General features: G+C 45.0%; 1 protein-coding gene across 1 annotated transcript in view; it reads left to right on the plus strand.

Annotated features, from left to right (window-relative positions):
* LOC309333247 (serine/threonine-protein kinase Nek6-like) overlaps positions 1-19785 on the plus strand; it is a 41221-nt gene extending 21436 nt beyond the window's left edge. The window contains exons 2-4 of the mRNA XM_081846668.1: positions 4461-4555; positions 14552-14665; positions 19441-19785. Coding sequence (XP_081702794.1) covers positions 4478-4555; positions 14552-14665; positions 19441-19551 — 303 coding nt within the window. The 5' untranslated portion in view covers positions 4461-4477 and the 3' untranslated portion in view covers positions 19552-19785. The remainder of the gene's footprint in view (positions 1-4460; positions 4556-14551; positions 14666-19440) is intronic.
* The last annotated feature ends 469 nt before the right edge of the window (positions 19786-20254 follow it).

Raw genomic sequence — 20254 nt, forward strand, 5'->3', positions numbered from 1 at the left:
TGCGGCCATACACCAGGCTAGGCTACTGGCCCATCTAGCACAGCATCATCTGCACTGATTGGCAGTGGCTGTCCACGGCTTCGGGCAGAGAACGATCCCAGACCCACCTGGAAAGGCTGCCATGAATTGAACCTGGATCCTTTTCTGCATGTAGAACCGATGGGGTGGCCCTTGCCCTGAAGGAGCAGGCTCACAGTTTTGGGGAGCTTCTGCATCCACCTTTGTCACTGGGGGCTCAGGTAGCCTCAGAGGCTAGAAGTGCCTTTTACCAAGTGCAATTGGTATGAAGCCACGGCCATTCCTGGACTGGGAAAGTCTGGCTACAATAGTTAATGCACTGGTTACTTCAAGACTGGATTACTGCAATGCGCTCTATGTGGAGCTTCCCTTGCGCTTCATGAGGAAGTTGCAGTCAGCAAAGAATGCTGCACTGGCTGCCAGCTCGTTACCAGGTGTTGCTCTTAGCATAGAAAGACCTTAACAAATTGGGGCCAGTTTGCCTTTCAGATCACTCAACCACAGATGCTGCACTCAACCACTTTGATCTGTGGAGCTGTTGCTGATACAGGTGCCATACAAGACGTGTTCCACATTTGTGAGACACAGTTTTTTAGTGTGGCAGCAGCCACCCTTTGGAGCTCCCCGCCTGTTGACATCAAGCAGGTGCCTTCACTGTGCTCTTTCCAGCACCTGCTGAAAACATTTTTGTTTAGGTAAGTCTACCTAGATATGCAAATGTTGATGCGTGTTTTGTTTGCAGTTTTTCTGATCACATTTTTTAAAAAATGTTTTAAATATTTGTTTTTAAGTTTTTGCTGATAATTTTATTCTTTTATTCTCTTTGTAAACCCTGTTGAAGTTTTGTACAATCAAGTAGTTTATAAATTTAATTAAATAAGTTGTATAAATTGTTAATGTATAAGTGTCGGTTTGCAAGCCCCCTCCATAGAGGCTGGCCCCTCTCACTGTCCTCGGAGCTTGCATACCGGTAACCTCCTCTGGCTGACATCGAGACAGACCAGGGAGATTTTGATAGGCGACATTTTCCCAAGCATGGGTAAAATGCACACCCCCTCCTCCTGCTTCTTCCCTAGCAGGGAAAAGGAGACAGACAGAAACGTCTATTTACATTCTTTTATTTCTGTCTACAGCACTAGAGAAAAACACGTCCTTTCAGTTCAGTTCTTCCAGCACGTCTGACGAACTTCCTGTACATGCGCACATGGAAGGTTTCAAATTACACTCTTCACAGAGCTCTGAGAAGCCTGTGAACTTCTGGGGAAATTCCTTCCCACAGATAGCCGCATCATGTGATGTCAACAAGCTGGCTGTCTGCAGCTGCGATGTTTCCATATACTGACATCAAGGGTGTGCTGGTTCATCTGGGTGCCTTTCTCCTGCACCTGCAACTAGTTAAGCATGTGAGAGTGACTCAGCACAATCTAAAGCATGGTTACTTGTGCTTGAAGCAGTGCTTTTTCGGGTGTGTGTGTGCAGGGGTACGCATAACCCCTAAATGTTTTGTGAATCTAACAGGAGAAGAAACTAAAACTTTAAAAGTTTCTTCTCAAGCACGGTGAATCGTCAGTTCCACTGCTCCCCCCTCCAATGGCGGCTTCATTTCCTTTCCTGGTGTTTCCTGAGTCTCAGACAGAAACAGGTGTTTAATGTGTGAAGCAGTGTGGAATGTGGATGTGTGATGTTTTACTGATGAAAGTTTGGCCTCATTGAGGGGCAGTATTTAAATCTGAGTAGGAAAATTAGTATTTTTCATCATCACAGCCACCAAAGAAGTGTAAAGTTAATGATGACCTCTGTAAAAACAAAAGATGGCACAACAGCAAGCAGAGGAATGCGGAAGATGTTAATCCCCACAGCCTCATACCGATGTGGAAGTTACAGTCAGATGTCAGCTGTGTAATATGAGGTAATGCATGTTCTTTGTACTTTTGTCCATTTACTGTATTTATTTTCCCTGCTTTGAACTATAAAATAGTGATTTTCTTGAGTCAAAATGAGAGTACCCATAGATATTCTTTTAGAAAAAAAGGCACTGGCTTGAAGTCAGTTTGCTCTTGGTCCCTCCTGCCCTTGGCCAGAGCCTAGCCTGTTGGAACCCGGCAAGGAGACTGTGAGCTGCTGGAAGAATTGTGCAACATACAACTGTATGCCTATAATAATAATAATAATAATAATAATAATAATAATAATAATAATTTATTATTTGTACCCCGCCGGACTGCAAGAAGATCAAACCTATCCATTCTTAAGGAAATCAGCCCTGAGTGCTCAATGGAAGGACAGATCGTGAAGCTGAGGCTCCAATACTTTGGCCACCTCATGAGAAGAGAAGACTCCCTGGAAAAGACCCTGATGTTGGGAAAGATGGAGGGCACAAGGAGAAGGGGACGACAGAGGACAAGATGGTTGGATGGTGTCTTCAGAAGAGACCTTGGGTGTTGCCTTCTGGAGGGGCTTCAGATAATCCATTTCTACTGCAGCAGTTGACTTTAACTTTTTCAATTTTAGAAACCATCAGGTTGGGAGGGGGGACCTGTGGCCCCCTAGATGTTGCTGCACACCCATCATACCTGCCTGTTGAGTATGCTTACTGAACCTGATGGGAGTTGACGTCCAACAACACATGGAGGGCAATGATTAGAGCATGATTAAATGATCTAATTGAATGCATTTTGGAAGGAGACAGCAAAATAGTCATTGATTATATGCTTCCCTTTCCTGAAGTGTGCAGTTAAGAACCTAGCCAGACAAGGATTTCAAAAGCCAGCACCCAGCCTTGCCTCCTCTTAGTATTCTGCTGTCCTGACGTGTGTCTCCCTGTGTAGTTCATTAAAAGAGGTGCTAGCTAATGAGCACACCCCCCCCAAATCCGGCTTCTGCACCGCTGCACAGTCAGAGCAGACCTGGGTCAAGGGCTCAGATGAAGTAGACCTCGACTGAGTATTTTATCTCACTTGAAATGCTGGTATGGGCACAGGAGGGAGAAATGGAGGTAGGCATGTTATACAGTGTAGCTTTTTTATTTTAAAGGCTGCTCTTCACAAGGAATGAGCCTCTCTCCTTGTTGACCCAATTCCCAATCAGAAGAGATGCTCCTTAAAATCAAACAACTTTGTACTGAGACTAGGATATTGATAATTGGTTCCCAGCCGCTGTCAAAGGCAAAAGCCCAGTAGCAGGCAGCTGGAAGGGAAAGCCCTTGTTCCTCTATTACTTTAGTATATTCCAGCTGTCCGGAGGAGCCAGCGAGCTTAGCTTAGTATATTTCTCCTCTGTACTCCAGGCCAGGTTTTGGTGGTCTTGGAGCTCACACTGATCTGGTATCTCCTGTGTTTCCAGCATCAAATGTCTTGCTGCACTGCACTTGTCAAATCCTTGAGAGTTTTTACTGCACTCTGACTGCCTATGTTATAAGAGGTGGGGCTAACTGAGGCTATCATGCTTTGCCTGAAGCAGTGGCAATGTCCCCTCTTTAATGGGCTTTAACGTTGAACTGTTCCCTGCTGTGTCAGTCCTTAATTGTTCTGAACTGCAGGCTCCCAAGAATGGCAGGAGTGAGTGGTTTGATGCAGGGATACCAAAGGAGGATTTCAAAAAGACCAAAATGGCCAGTTCTGTTGCTTTATAAAGAAAGGTGTAAGCTTACACCACCATGTGCAGAGCCTCACTGCCTTTACAGATGTGTGTCCACACCCAAGCAACCATTCATACAGCCTTTATGCACAAAGCAGTATACATCATTTTGCCCAGAACCCCTTATTACACCTGAGTGGCGGCTGTCCACAGCTTCTCCCCGCTCCGGCCCTAGAGCCCAGCATCCCAAGGCTGACAGGTAAGCATAGCATCAAAGCTAGCCAATTAACATATATCAAACCAAGTGAATATAAAACATACATGAGCTCATTCTTGCAACAATTACTAATTAGTTTGTGGTTATCTTAACTAGGAAGATGGCATTTGCAGGCCTTCCAGAACGTTTGACCTTTGGTTCAACATATGATTCCAATCCTATTCATACTGCAGATGGACACTGGGCAGATCTGGAACAAAGTTTTTTTGGGGGGGCCAAATCACTGAACCCATTGTCACCTTTGGCTTTGGATTAATGAGGACCGGAGAAGCCATTTTAATCTGTGCATTGTCCTCAACAGTCTGGCAGAGATATCTTTTATTTAATGGCAAATTGAGGCTGTTAACTTTTAGCAGTTGTGTTGCTGAATGTGGTCAGTAGGAAAACGTGACCTTTGGTTTTGAGATGGAGTCTTCCTCAGAGCATGTGTTTTTCTTAATCTATCCATGTTTTCATTTTCTAGTCTTTTTAATGTCAAGTATCCTGTTGCTCCCACAGCCTCTGGTCCTTTAGTTTGCTTACAGATCATCACACAAATTGTGCTCTCTCTTCAGAGAATGATCCCTCTTTCTGGGCTTGTTTCTTGCAGTGGGAACACCCTACTATATGTCCCCAGAAAGGATACATGAAAATGGCTATAATTTTAAATCAGACACCTGGTCCTTGGACTGCTTATTGTATGAGGTAAGTCTCACTTTCATGTTTATGCACAGTGTGGAAAAATGGAAATAAGCAGAAAGGAATAGTTCAGAGAATAAAACTTGCCTTCCATTCTGAATATCACAAGTTAGTAGACTGTTGGATGAGCACAGACCTGGGGAAATGCCAAATTTTGAAGAGTCCATACAGTGCCTAGGATTACTGGAACTTGACCAAAGAAGGCAAGAATTAAGGACAAAGTCAGATTCCCGTTTTGCAAAGCAGTAATTACGTTGCCCAAAAATTTGGTTCTGACACAGCGTTTAAATTCATGCTGTTTAGTTTGTGTGATAGTGAGTTTCAGAAACTTAAACTGCTTGCATCTTTGGGTTGGTCACAGAGGATTCATGCTCCATCAATACTTAGTTTATTACTTAATCCTGGGCTGTTCTCAAAATACTCTGTTGCAACTATGCTGCTGGCATAAAGTGTAACTTGTTTTAAACTGTAATTGTCAACATGAGTACCATGTAAGCTTTGATACAGGATGTTATCAAAGAAGAAAATTATGTACAATTTGTGATGTGGTCTGAGAGCTGCAATGCTCAAGCAACCAGTGGTGTTGAAAGTACATGTCTGACCCTGAGCATTGATGGCAAGAGCAGAGGAACATCCCAGGGGGTTGCCTCTTGGGTGCTCTTCTGAAGCTTCCTGTGCATAAATGTGAGCTGCTTTTAAAACTCAGTGAGAGACTTGGTGCCAAGAGCCCTGGAAGAGCAAGCTGCTTGGGAACCCCGGGGTCTGCCTGCCTGCAGATTGTGGTCAGGGTAGCCTGTAGGGTATTACTTTGGAAGGTAGAGTTCCAGTGGTCCTTGCATTGTGTTGTGTTGTGTTTGTATTGGAATTAGCCAATGATGGAATGAATTGCAATAGTTTTGCCTTTAAAACAACAACAACCTGGAGAGAAGGGGAAAGGAAACAGTCTTTCTTAGACCAGTCGTAGAGCATGGTGGTCAGTTTGAAACGGGGATCCAGCCATTCCACTACAATTTTTCTAATCCAGATGTCAAAACGAAACCTTCAAATGTGTCTAAGCCACAGACCTCAGCCAGCCACCTTGGCCATTCCAGTCACGGGAGTGAGGAGGGATCTTGCTCAGTGCCTCAGATAGGCTGCCCTTGTCCGTAGATGACAAGAATGGGGAAACAGGGCTGACTAGAACTGCTGGGAGTCTTGCGGTTGTGTTTTCAGATTTGCCACTGCAGCCATCTCTCAGGATACGATCCCCACATAAAGTGGGGCTGGCTGGGGATTTGGTGCAGGCCCCTGTTTGGGCAAAGGGGTTTTGAATAGCTAGTCTGCACTGGAGGGGTTGGAGAGCTGCCTGTGTTCAGTGGGCCTCAGTGGAGTCAGTGGCTGACTCCCCATTCCCAACACATCCCTGGGGTGGGTGCCTCCCCCCCCCCCACACACACATGGAAGGGTGTATGAAGCAGAATTGAGGCCCGTGACTAAAGCTGTGCTGTTGAGGAAACAAAGTTTTAATATCATGGAAATCCAGTTTGATTTGGGCACCTTTTCTTAATGGATAAATCAAGGGACCTCTGCCTCACTGCCAAATTTCTATTTATTTATTTTTAAATAATATTTATTAAAGTTTCAAAAAAGTTACAAGAATAAAAGAAGAAGAAAAAAAGAAGCAAAAAAAAAAAAATACAAAATACAAAAAAGTAAAAACAATTAAGAACAAATCAACCTTTCCATATCTTGACTTTCATTTACTTGTTTCCCTGACCTCCTCGCACCTCCCTTTTTTGTATTCTAGTTCAATTAGTTGTTTCAGCAAATCCTTTCCATTTTTGCTTTTATCTTAATAATTTATCTTAATATATTATAACTTTACATTCTCACCTGTTAACAATCCATCTTTAAATACTCCTTTATAACATTACTGCTAAAACCACATAACTTCATTCCAACATCCTTCTAACATTCCTTAATTTTACAATATTTTTGTATTTTTATTTTTTAATATAATATTTATTGAAATTTTCCATATAATAACAAAACAAAAAGCAAAAATTAAAAAACACAAAAAATATCCAAAAAAGAAAAACAATTAAAAAACTAATCAATTAAAACTTCTAATCATATTTAAAAGGACCTCCAGGACCGATATAAAAAGCAATGCCCATTGCTCACTGCCAAATTTCTAAACTGCCCAAATGGATATTGGTAATTTGTCTGTGTTCTCAATATTGTTTATAAAAGTATAAAATGAGTGAGAAATGCCTTGGAGTAACTTCTCCCTCCTCCTCCTCACTGCATTAAAAACAACAACAACCACAACCACAACAACCTTTGCTGGGAGATTGCTGATCGCCTGCCAAGAGGCAGATTTCTTTTTTAAAAAAAATAATAATAATATTTATTAACCTTTTAAAAACTGCAAAAGAAAAACAAAGAATTAAACAAAGCAAAACAATACAATACAATACAAAAACAAAAACACCACACAACCCCAACCCCCAAACATTAAATTAACAAAACCAAACAAACACAATTTTTTAAAAAATCTAATAAGTTCAGTATCTTAACTTTCATTTACTTGTTTCTACGACCTCCTCACACCTCCCTTTTTGTATTCCACTTTAATTAACTGTTTCAGAAATTCTTGTGGAGTTAACCAGGGCTATTGACTGTTTGGCTCCGAAGCGCCCTCTCCGATTGCATGAAGCCCGGAGAGCCCCGTGGTTTTCCACGGATCTGAGGGCAATGAAACAATCGTTGAGACGGCTAGAGCGCCGGTGGCGGATAACTCATTCTGAATCTGACCGGACACGGGTTAGAGCTCAACGTCGAGCCTACCAAGTGGCGATAGCGACGGCGAAGAAGACTTTCTTCACCGCCTCTATTGCATCTGCAGAAAACAGCAGCAGGAGACTCTTTCAGGTGGTTCGCAATTTAGCGGAACCACCTGTAACATCGGGGCCCAGTACGGGCCACATGTTCTCCTGCAATGATTTTGCAAATTTTTTTGCAGATAAAATCGCTCAGATTCGGGAAGAAGTAGACTCCACCGTGGGAGCAGGGCCGGGGCGGGAGAGTGCTAGAGTCCTGTCTGGTCAAGTTGTGTGGGATCAATTTCAATCTGTTACCTCCGAGGATGTGGACAGGCTGCTTGGACGAGTGAAGCCAACCACCTGTCTCCTGGATCCTTGCCCATCCTGGCTTATAAAAGCTAGCCGGGAAGGACTGAGCGATGGGCTTCGTGGGGTGGTGAATGCTTCCCTCCATGAGGGAGCCTTCCCAGACCCGCTGAAAGAGGCGGTTATTAAACCGCTTCTTAAAAAACCATCTTTAGATGCGGCCAGTATGGCCAACTATCGCCCAGTCTCAAACCTTCCATTCTTGGGCAAGGTGATTGAGCGAGTGGTTGCTGAACAACTCCAGGCACGCCTGGAAGAAGCGGACCATTTGGATCCCTTCCAGTCGGGATTCAGGCCTCATCATGGGACTGAAACTGCCTTGGTCGCACTGGTTGATGATCTCCGGCGGGCTAGGGACAAAGGTGAGAGCTGTTTGCTAGTTCTGCTGGATCTCTCAGCGGCGTTTGATACCATCGACCATGACATCCTTCTGGACCGTCTTGAGGGGCTGGGAGCTGGGGGCACTGTCATACAGTGGTTCCGCTCCTTCCTCCTGGGCCGTGTTCAGAAAGTGGTGGTGGGGGATGAGTGTTCAGACCCCTGGCCGCTCACTTGTGGGGTGCCTCAGGGTTCTGTCCTCTCCCCCATGCTTTTCAACATCTACATGCAGCCGCTGGGAGGGATCATCAGGAGGTTTGGGCTGGGTGTTCATCAGTATGCAGATGATACCCAGCTCTACCTCTCTTTTAAATCAGAACCAGTGAAGGCGGTAAAGGTCCTGTGTGAGTGTCTGGAAGCGGTTGGAGGATGGATGGCGGCTAACAGATTGAGGCTGAATCCTGACAAGACAGAAGTACTGTTTTTGGGGGACAAGAGGTGGGCAGGTGTGGAGGATTCCCTGGTCCTGAATGGGGTAACTGTGCCCCTGAAGGACCAGGTGCGCAGCCTGGGAGTCATTTTGGACTCACAGCTGTCCATGGAGGCACAGGTCAAATCTGTATCCAGGGCAGCTGTTTACCAGCTCCATCTGGTACGTAGGCTGAGACCCTATCTGCCTGCGGTCTGTCTCGCCAGAGTGGTACATGCTCTGGTTATTTCCCGCTTGGACTACTGCAATGCGCTCTACGTGGGGCTACCTTTGAAGGTGACCCGGAAACTACAACTAATCCAGAATGCGGCAGCTAGACTGGTGACTGGGAGCGGCCGCCGAGACCATATAACACCGGTCTTGAAAGACCTACATTGGCTCCCAGTACGTTTCCGAGCACAATTCAAAGTGTTGGTGCTGACCTTTAAAGCCCTAAATGGCCTCGGTCCAGTATATCTGAAGGAGCGTCTCCTCCCCCATCGTTCTGCCCGGACACTGAGGTCCAGCTCCGAGGGCCTTCTGGCGGTTCCCTCACTGCGAGAGGCCAAGTTGCAGGGAACCAGGCAGAGGGCCTTCTCGGTGGTGGCGCCCGCCCTGTGGAATGCCCTCCCATCGGATGTCAAGGCGATGGACAACTACCTGACATTCAGAAGACATCTGAAGGCAGCCCTGTTCAGGGAAGTTTTTAATATGTGACATTTTAGTGTATTTTTTATCTCTGTTGGAAGCCGCCCAGAGTGGCTGGGGAAACCCAGCCAGATGGGCGGGGTACAAATAATAAATTATTATTATTATTATTATTCCTTTCCATCTTCCTCTGTTTTCTGTCCTGTAATTTATCTTAACATATTCTAACCTTATTTTTCCCTTTAATATATAATTGTCTTAACAAATTTTAACTTTATTTTCCCTTAATACTCTAATAATCTATTTGTACTTAATTCCTTGTAACATTTCTACTAAAGCCATGTAGCTCCTTTCCAACATTTTTCTAAGACTCATTAATTTTACAATATTTTTATAAATATTCTTTAAACTTTTTCCAATCTTCTTCCACCGACTCTTCTCCCTGGTCCCGGATTCTGCCAGTCATATCCGCCAATTCCCTATAGTCCATCAACCTGGTGATCTTCTGTCCGATGCTCTTAACTCTTTTCCAAGTCCCTTCTGCGAGTCTTCTTCATATTTATACATAAACTTTACTTTGTCTTCCACTGATCTTATTTTCATTTTCCTTCCTTTGAGGCTAAAGAGTAGATCTTGGGGAAACTCCCACCTAAAGATGATTTTATTCCTTCTCGACAGGGCAACCAAATCTCCGTAGTTGAATCTAAGATCCGAAAGGTATTTCAGGGCATCTTTCAAAATTTCCACTCTTGACTGTTGTTCTTCTAAGTTCCTCTGGTAGTTCCAACAGTCTCTTATTTTGTTCTTCTCTTTTTTCCCTCCTCTTCCAAGTCCAAGAGCCCTCACAGTTTTAATCTCTTCTTTACCCAAGTCCCGGTCCCAAAAGTCATCAAATTCCTGTGTAAGGAAATCTATCAAACTATTCTTCTCCAGTTCAGGTAGGGCTCTGATCCTCGAAATCTGATTTTCTTTAAATTCAATCATAGCAGGCATCAACTTATGGTCATCAAATTGCATCTGTAAGGCTGGGACTCTCTCTCTCTCCAATTGTGTTACTTTAGGTTCAACGGCAATAACTTTCTCCCTAGCCTTCTCCGCAGTTTGCCATGTCAAAGTAGATTCCTGTGTCAGTTTCTGGATAGTTTCTATATTGGTGTTCACTTTTTGTCCCAAATTGTCAATTTTGGTAGTTACCACATCCACCTTTTTGTGAAGCTGTTCCAGTGAGTCACTTATCTTACATAATACAACCACTAAGGCCTCTTCTGTCAACATTCTTAACCGAATCAAGGTCCCCAAAATCTCACAGGTTTTTATCTTGCAGCTGGAAATTCCCCCAGCTCAACTCTTATGACAGTTTCAAAAGCTTCCTCTAGAGGGAAACAGTTCCTCTAGAGGCAAACAGTTTCTGTTTGTATTAGTCCTTTTAAACTCAATTCAAACAATAAAATTAGTTTCAATTTTCTGTTACTTTTACTCCTTTTTAAACGCAGACGGAGACCATGGAAACAATGTATTCCTCTTATTTAACTAGCTGTCAGTGAACGTTCTAATCACGGTCAGTCCTGTTGGCAGCCCATTTCCAGGATCGGAGCGGTGGTATATTAACACTGTTCACTCTCTCCTGCAGGTATACTCAGTCCAAAACTCCCCCCCCCTTCTCCTGCCACCAAGGGGGGTTTAGTATTTTTTACTGATGGAAATTTAGTCCTTTACGATAGACTTTCCGAGATTTCAGCTTGCATCCTCATTGCTTCAATCTATTTACAAAAGGGGAAGGTGGACTTCCTGTTTTAGACCTCCCCGTTCTGGCACCAAATTAAGACGTTTAAAAATCCAATTCTCCTCTCTACTCACGGGTAGTTACTTTAAGATCAAATTGTCCACAGGAAAAAGTCAGTGCTCTCCGGCAACAGCTATGCGGCTTCGCTCCATGGAAGAAGCAGTCAATTCGAAGCACCGCGCTGCTCACCCCACGTCGCTCCGGATCCCCGAAACCGGGTTTCCCCGTGAGTAGGGGAGGCGCAAAAGGTGCCAGCCGAATCCCACGTTCACAGGCTTCACCCGCCTGTGATTTCTAATGGGTCTCCGCCTTCGCCGTGGCGGCCAGACCCGGATTCCTACGAAGCAAATTCCTCCCGATCAGAGGAATTCCGCCATTAGCAGAGGCGCTAACCCGGAAGTCCAAGAGGCAGATTTCTTTAGGTCGCTACCCCCTGTGCATGATAATGAGCAAAAGACTTAACACTTTTCAAATAGACCCTCCCTATTAAAACAGTGGCTCAGAGCTGAGGCTCCGCAAACACAAATAAAAAGAACGGTGGCTTTGCCGATCTGCCGCATCATGCGGCAAAATGGTTTTTAAAAGATCTTCTAACCAGAGTAGATAATATCCACAATTATCCAATAGTGCTTCATTAGGAGGAGGATTATTTCATTGTGGAGGGGCAGCTTGTGACAGCGAGAGTGCCAGGGAGCCCTTGAATTGCATTATGGATTAATAAGCAGCTGGGGCTCCGTGGGGGCCGCATGCTGAGGGGACGCCGCTCTCGCTTGCCGAGCCTCTGTGCCACTCGCTGGCGGCACTCGCTTTGAAGACCAACCTTATTAGAGCCGGATGTAAATGGGGAGCGGGGCGTGTGTGTCTTTGGCTCTTTTCCTGGAGATGGAGGTGAGGGGGGCTGGCCTTATGCTTCTGCTGAGCGTGTTGTTGGGGGCATGTTGTGTGTGTGCGTGTGTATTTGCTTGCTCCCATGCCTGAAGAAGAAAAGGTAGTGGGGTGCACAGTGGCTTCTTATTGCTGCTTTTGTACTTTCGTGAAGTTGAGCAAATGGCTGAGCTGCTTTTCTGTCCTGCTGAAGTTCAGGTCAACTTCTAGAATTTACATTTTTTGGGGGGTTGGGAAAGAGTTTCAAATAGGAAGCAGGATTTGACTGAAGAGACATGGGGCTGTATGTAATGCTAGTCCTACTCAGAGTTGACCTATTGAAGTTGATGAGCATGGTTAACTTGGATTCATTAATTCCAATGGGTTGACTCTTGAGTAGGGCTTAGCTGGATGCAACCCATTGTTTGTTTGTTTTGAAAGGCCCTTTCATGCCATTAGCCTTGTTGCTTGACTCTTCTGCGTGTGTTTACAGTCAGCCACACTGCTTGTTTTTAGTGGTTGGGTTTGTGAATGAAAGAAGCAACCGCAGAATTTTTAAAAGCTGCTGAGGGTGAATTAACAAAATATCCAGCTGGATTATCCTCTGCCATATCTGATGTTGTAAGTTATAAATTGCTTTGAATGTATAAGGGCTGCGGGATTGGCTGTCCAGCAGACACTTGCAATGCTGCCTGCATAAAATGTTTCCCGTGTGCAGGGCAAGTGTCTCTTCTGCAACCAAATGGACCAAAAAAGTGACAGGGCTGTTATGTAAGAAGCTGGATCTCTCTGTACAGTAAACAAGGTTATAATTTGCCCTTTAAATGAATCAAACACAAAATGTTTCCATCAGCATGAAGCATGAGTCTTTACCATTGGCAGTAAAGTTTGCACTTGCTCTTCTCAGACCAAACCTGTGGCTCAGAGATACTTACAAAGTCTGCATATGAAGCAATTTGGAGGAAGGTGCACATAGAGGTGGGAAAAATGTTATTTCTAATGTCAGAGCCAGAAAGATGTTATGGGAGGCAGTCATAGTTGATGGCATCTGGCTGAGCATGAGCTACCCTACCAGGATGCTCTGTTGTGAGACGGCAGCCGCAGGACCTTTTCCTGCTTGTCAGAGCCAGTGGTGGTCTCTGTCTCGAGAACAGAGTGGCTGCAGATCCAGCTCTCTGAAGAGGGGACAGCTGCTGGAGGTAAATAGTTTTCACTAGAAAACGACTAGTTGTCCTCCCTGCTTTTTGGATGGCACTGTGGGTTGTTTTTTTAAAAAAAAATAATTTTTATTAACAGGCCAATCAGATCACATTAATTCCAAATCACATCAATTCCAAATTACATAGCCAGGAATTTTTAAATTTTTGTTGGGGGTACCCATATTTACAGCTTCGAACGGGATCCAAAGATCTCTCTTGCTGCTGCTTTGATGACATAGTTCTGTCCAAATAATAGTCACAGTTCTATTCAATCTTCTCTTTGTTGTTTTCCTCATCTTCTTGTTATCATATATTCCTTTCTTTGTGATCTCTGATAGTTTCCACAAGCGGGTTGAAAACAAACATTGTTATATCCTGTGTGGCTTTTACGTTCGTCCAAGAGCCATATCAATATAAACAGACATCATTTCAACACTCCTTACAAAACAATTCCCACAGTCTGTTCTGTTTTCCACAGACCTGCCGCTCTCATAATTTTTTTTCAGGGGGCCCTGCCAAGCCGAACTCACATTCCGATATAGTTACAAGCCATAGTCCTCCTCCCCCTCCTTCTGCGGACAGATCTGCCATAACAGCCTCTTTTTCTAACTGCGTCACAGAGAACCTTCTTTCTTTTCTCGATGTTCCACAAGCCATATCTTTGATTAGTAGTTAATTTCCACACAGTTCTTAATCATCCTGCTTGTAATCAGTAATTTGCAACAATTCTTTCTTAGGAGGGAGGGTTATTGGGTACTCACATAAGACAAAAAAAGAAAAGTCCCCCCCCCTTTCAGTCTGACATACTGATCCTTTGATGAGACTTCTTCTTGATTTATTATTGAATCCAGCCCGTCGTTCCACATCACAGAGATCCCTTTAGTTAACAGTCTTTACTCCCGATCTTCACTTAAAATATGTGCATTTCCTTCTTTTCCAATTATATATTTCGAGCTGATGCAAACCAGTGCGCGATCAGAGACAGCATCCAGGAGAGCCAGACCCCACCCGAGGGCTTCGTGCCTAGTGCCCTCACCCCCTTCTTTCAAATCCGGGGGTGAATTATGGACACAGCAGGCAAGGCAGTGCCCCCCATTCCCTTGGGGGGCAAGGGAGGCTGCATACTCCCATATCAGCCTCTTAATTACCTCGTGTGGGTCGGAGAGATGTTATTGTTGGCCATCTTCCAATGCGCCCCCTGGTGGCCCCCCCTTCCGGATGGCGCTGTGGGTTTTGTACTGTTCCTGCTTCATGACCTTGGTTGGTTGAAGGATGGGGAGCTAGTAGGAGGTAAAGGTAGCAATGGTCCATCCCAATGCAATGCTGGGGACACGTAGCCAAGGACACGTCAAGAAGTTCATTTGCAATGGTTTAGTCCTTAGAACCTCCTGGAAGAGCCACCCGTTTATTGGCAAGTTTCCAAGTTGTGCTTGTGGAAATGGTCACAACCAACTTGGGTACAACTGCCAAGCAGCAGACCCATGCGAACTTCAGTTGGTTCTCCCTGAACATTTCTCCTGTGTCACTCATTTTCCAATATTTTCTTTCTAGATGGCAGGTCTCCAGAGACCCTTCTATGGTGATAAAATGAACCTGTTTTCGCTCTGCCAAAAGATAGAGCAGTGTGATTACCCCCCTCTTCCAACCGAACATTATTCTGACAAGGTAACTTCAGCTGTACAGTCTCTTGGGCCCTGAATGGAAGGAACACCCTGTTGGTTTCTGTGTGTTGCCACTGTGCAGTGCTTTGGAGTCACAAGACTCTGTTTACATTCCTGGGATTCCATACTGTTGGAAGTCTCACGGAAGACAGGAGACGGATGTGGCGTTACTGGTTTCCTGTTCCTTTGTTTGTTCCAGTTGCTCTCTGCTTTCACAGAGTGAGGATGTATTTATTTTCTGTCTGCGTAGCCTAGAAAATAAAACCTGGGGATGTAGCTCATACTATCTCGTCCTTCCTCATGCTGCTTTGAAACGCTGCGTAATGGGGAATGTGCCTGGAGCCTTATTAGAGGCTCAGGTCATTAATCACGTCGCAGGCAATTCCAGAGGAGCTCGGTCAAATGCAGGTTCCGGCATCCCCCCCCCCCCACACAAATGGCAGAGAGCTCAAGATTGGAGCATCTTCAGGCAACTGCCTTGGCACATGCTCAAAGCCTTTTCAGAAGGGAGAAATGCCTTCCTGCTTACACAGCTGCATATTCAGATACTTTTTCTAATCAGATACCATAAAGCAGCAAGTGAGATGCTCAGGAAAAGCAGAGCAGTGCTGAGGCAGCAGGATGCCTAAAGCTTGGTTTTCCTTCTCTAGTGCACAGCATCGTGTGACTGGGCTAAAATGTGCTGCAAGTTGCCCCATGGCATCTGCTAAAAACTAGCCTGTCAAATGCTGGACCACTTTAGACCAAGTATAGCCCTCAGGGGATCTCAGCATAAGCTTTGAGCTTTATCATTTGTGAAATGCAGTGTTTTGAGAATGAATGGAAGGAGCACCTGGTGGGAGAGGTTCATCAACAGTGTTCCTTCCTGCCAGTTTCCCAGAGGCATACCTAGGGTCCCCTGCGCCCTTGGCAATGAGCTGTATTGGCACCCACACACTGAAAAGAATCACTTTACTGCAATAGCCACATTAGAAATTACTACGTTTTATGCAACCCACGTACTTGAAGTGTCCAGTAGGAGGGCAAAAAAATCCACACGCCTTTGTACTGCGGTGCAAGAAGGACAGGAAGCTCCTCCGTTGTTTGATCTGTCAGAGGTTCCGTACGACCGAGCTGTAATGGCTCTCCTCTTCGCCGTTCTTTGGAATCCATCTAGGCTCTCCTCCGACGTTGATTAACAACCTAAGCCTTTGATGAGGCTTAGGCACGCTCCCCCATTACGCAGAGTATCCAAACAGCAGAAGGAGCCTAGAAATGTGCTACATTGCTACGTTTATTCCTAACTACGCAGGAGAGAAAAGAATATGCGACTGCTCTCTCTGTGAGAGAGAAACAACAGGAACAAAGAAACAGGAAACCGGTAACATCAACATCTGTCTCCCGTCTCCAGTGAGACTTCCAGCAGTCTGGAATGTCAATAGAGTCTTGTGACTCCAAAAACTGCACAGTGGCACAACAGAAACCTAACACTCACCACAACAGCAGCAGTGCATCACCACACACATATTCACCATACATTCTGTAGTCAGATAGGTGTTTGTGCGCCTCTGCAGCTTTTAAACAAATATATTAACCCTTTGGAGTTGGAAAGCAAGTGATGAAATCAGGGCAGATAAAAGACCTGCTTGTTGAATGTCCACTCATCAAGCACAGGTGCCAAGTGTGCTTTCAGAAGTCTGCTGCCTCCCGCACACCAATAGCTTCTGTAGTCTTGATTAAAATTTTAAGGAAATGTGAACCTGCTTCTTTGGCAATGGAAGTGGGGGTGGGCATAAATGCCAGAGAAGGGGCACAAGGAACAAGCTCTGAATTTCTCTTTCTCTCTCTCTCTCTCTCTCACACACACACACACACACTTTATGGGTAGCAAGGTGACCAGTCTTCCAGCAAGTTTTTTTCTCTGAGTGTGTAAAAAGCAGATCACCATGAATGCACTGGGATCTTGTGTATAGGTTGCTGAGAGTTTGATGTGGAGGTGTGGGGTGAAATGAGTTGTGGCAGGCTTTGCACCAGGAGCAGGCAGTCTTGAGCATTCCAATCAGCTTGTTTCAAAATTTGCAGTTATTTGCACTGCTTCTCTTGGCTGCTAAGTCAGGAGTATTGCTTAACTGGAAGGCTGACCCTTTTGCTAATACAGAAACTGGGAGGAGCTGGGGGCAGAGTGTGCCTGAGCAGGGTTTCCAGTGGGCAAGGAGAGGAGGTTCCAGTGCTATGTCCTCCTCTTCAGAACAGAAGGAACATCAATATGCACATTGGCCCAGGTCTTGGACAGTGTCCAAGTTGTAGGCTGTGGCATTTTTTGGCACAGAGTTTCCACCCCGGCTGTCATACGCAGCTCCTTGGCTGCCTCTCTGAGGAAACTGGTCATGCACATCCCTTTCCACACTGGAAGGCTTATGCTAAATGACCCTGGCTGCTGCTGGTCCTACTTTGGACAAGTGCCTGCATTTCCTCTCCCCTTCCTGATGCGCAGGAGTGTTGATGCAGCCATGCCGGCCCCTCCTGGCAACTTTCTGGCTGCTTGAGCACAATTCCTTCTTGCAGACCACTCCTGTGGCCCAGCCAGGTTCATTGTCTTCCCCTTTGCCTTGCTGCTGCTCCAGCTTCTTGGAATCTGCCTTCTGGCAGCAGGAATTAGTGCAAGTTGACAGATATGTTTCCTGTCTTTCCAATTACTGTCGGTTTGCCTCCCTCTGGCAGTGCTAAAGAGAGTGTGCAGTCTAGTGATACAATTCAGCACGAGGAGGATGGTTGAGAGCTCAAATAAAAGTGTCAGGTCCCAGAGAACTCCGTTCCAGATGGTGTATTTGCATGCAACAGGCCAGCACACTGGGTGAATTGTCGTTGTGTGAAACTGCACCAGTACACACACACACACACACCCCTACACACATTCCTAGCCATGTCAGTAAACATTTAGTCTCTGGAGTACTGAGTTGGCACTCCATAATGATTCAGTCTGTGTGGGTCAGGAAAATGCTTCATGGGGGGAGTCTGTGCTGTGAAGTTGTGGTGCCTTGCTGAAGAAGAGGCAGAGGAGACTGGGAAGTGATATTTGGCGGTGGCTATAGGGTCTTGTCTTTGCGAGGGGCAGTGGTGCAGGTGACCTACCTTTCAGGAGAGACGTTGGATGAGCGGAGCAGAACAAGACGAGGCAGCCCTGTCTGGAGTGGCTCCTTAATTCCTGACGAAACTCCTTCCATGCCAGCAGTTTCTCCCTTCCTAGTTACATGAATGGCTTCCTTTGAGGACATCCAGGCGGGGGGGAGGGGCTTGGTTATTCTCTTTCAGTAGTGTAGAAAGGCTCATGACTGGTTTGCATTTGACAAAAGTACAGAAGGCATTCTGCAACCATCAGAAACCATCTTCAATTGACCCTCTTGCTGGCTGGAAACCGCCCTTTTTACTCCTGCGTGGATCTCTTTCTGATGCATGGGGCCTGATTGTGGGATGGACTGAGTCTGTTGCTACTGGCAGGATGGGAGAAGTTCAGAGGCTCAAGGCTCTTTCTTTCTTTCTTTCTTTCTTTCTTTCTTTCTTTCTTTCTTTCTTTCTTTCTTTCTTTCTTTCTTTCTCCCTATCTTGCCATAGGGTGTCTAAGCTGCTTTCAGGGGCTGTGCAATTAAACGCTCGTCTTTCAAATGCAAAGTGAAAAGGGGTGGGAACTGGAGCTGTTTTCTGCACTTCGCTGTCAGGATATCCAGTCTGATTCAACCTTTGCCAACTTGATGCCCTCCAGATGTCTTGAACTGCAACTCTCATCAGTCCCAGCCAGCATAGCCTGGCTCTAAGCTAACAAGCAAAAAGCTTTGATGTAGGGAGGAGCGCCTGCAAGAGCGATTCCTTCTCCTGTGCTCTACACAGCCTCTACCACCAGGGACTGGCTCAGTGAGATTATCTGTAGACTTCTCTATCTACCCCGTCCTCTGGTATGCAAGTGAGATGTCTATGTGAGATTCCATTAGGCTGCTTCACCCTCCTGAATAATTACTTCTGCATTGTAATTCATTCTCACTTTCAGGTGGGTTTCACTGCCATAGCTTGGTGCCTTCTAGGACGGCAGTTGTCACCATCCCTGGCCATTGGCATTGTTGGTTGGTTGGGATTCCATCAACATCAGGGGGTGCTGCTGCTGCTCTGAGTTTTGGCATATACCCAGCTATTCCAGTTGTACATACAGGAAGGTTAGCTAAATATTCATTAGGTCCTGGCTCGGCTTCCTCTTGAGCCAGAACCTCAACATGCCATTCTCTTCACCACCAAACACAGAATATTAATGGAATGGCAATTATTGCTAATGAGGGCTTTCACATTGACCTCTCTCGGTAGATATATACTTCTTTCATAGGATATTTTCCAATACTGTCAACTACTGCAAAACCTGAATGCCTGAGCCATTTTCTGATGGTATGCCCAGGCCCATTAGAGAGGGAAAGGGAGGTGAGGTTGGACTAATAAGTATTGAACAGTGAGTGTGGGAATTTTGAAACCTGCATCTAAAATGTTGGTATCCCCAGTCAAGTGTGCTACTCTCTAACTTGAGCATCTGTGAGTGCGTGTGCATGCATATATTTTGTCTTTAAACTGTCTTAAAATCCATGGAGCTGATCAAGTTCTACTCTAGAACTCAAGGATGTTAGAATACTTTATTCATAGGCTGGCAGTGGAAGGCTTTGGGTGCCTTCAAATAGGAATTGGCCCCTCTTGCACCACCAGGCAGGTGCGCATGGCGATGGGCGGCAGGGTGTGTCTCACGGTCCTCTGTTTTCCCCCTTGCAGTTACAAGAGCTGGTCAGCATGTGCATATACCCAGATCCTGACCAGAGACCTGACATTGGTTATGTGCACCAGCTAGCAAAACAGATGCATGTGTGGACCTCCAGCACTTGATCGACATGCTCCCAGAAAAGCCATCCCAGCGTAGTCTTACTTGAACCTTCTGACTCGGACGAAACCAAGAGGTGCCTCGTCAATTTAAATGGGAGAGTTGAGCCTTCCTAGGAAGACGCTTCATGATTTCTGCTGGCCATTTGCAGGGGCGCTCAGAGAGTGGATCTGCTCTAAGTGAAGGCTGTGAGATGCTGCTGCAAGTGTGTTACTTTTTAAAATAACACGTTACAGATATAGATCTCTTAAAAGATCCTTTCTTAAAACTGTTGTGTGTAATCTAGGTTAGGTTATTATAGCAAGGGTTTCTCATTTGTGTATTTGACACACCCCTTGTATCTTAACTAATGTGAAATATTGAAATAATTCCTTTGGTGAAATCACTTTATACTAATGTAAGAATTACAGTAGATTTTGTGTAATTTGTATAACTGCTACTTCTGACTCTTTTGCAAACTGTTAATAGCAAATTCAGTTTTTTGTTTCCCCCCCCATTTTTTTTTATTGATTTTCCAATTTTTATAAACACACAAACAAACATAAATCCTAACTATACTTAGTCCACTCTTAGTAACATTGTTAAGTGACTTCCTCATACCCCCCTGGCTGAATTTCAGTATATATAATTGTAACAATTTTCCAAAACAAGTTTCTCATAAAATTTACTTACTCGCTTAACATCTTTCTTTCTTTTCATCTTTACTTT

The sequence above is a fragment of the Podarcis erhardii genome (genome assembly GCF_964252035.2).
Source record: "Podarcis erhardii genome assembly, chromosome: W".
In the NCBI taxonomy this organism is placed as follows: domain Eukaryota; kingdom Metazoa; phylum Chordata; class Lepidosauria; order Squamata; family Lacertidae; genus Podarcis; species Podarcis erhardii.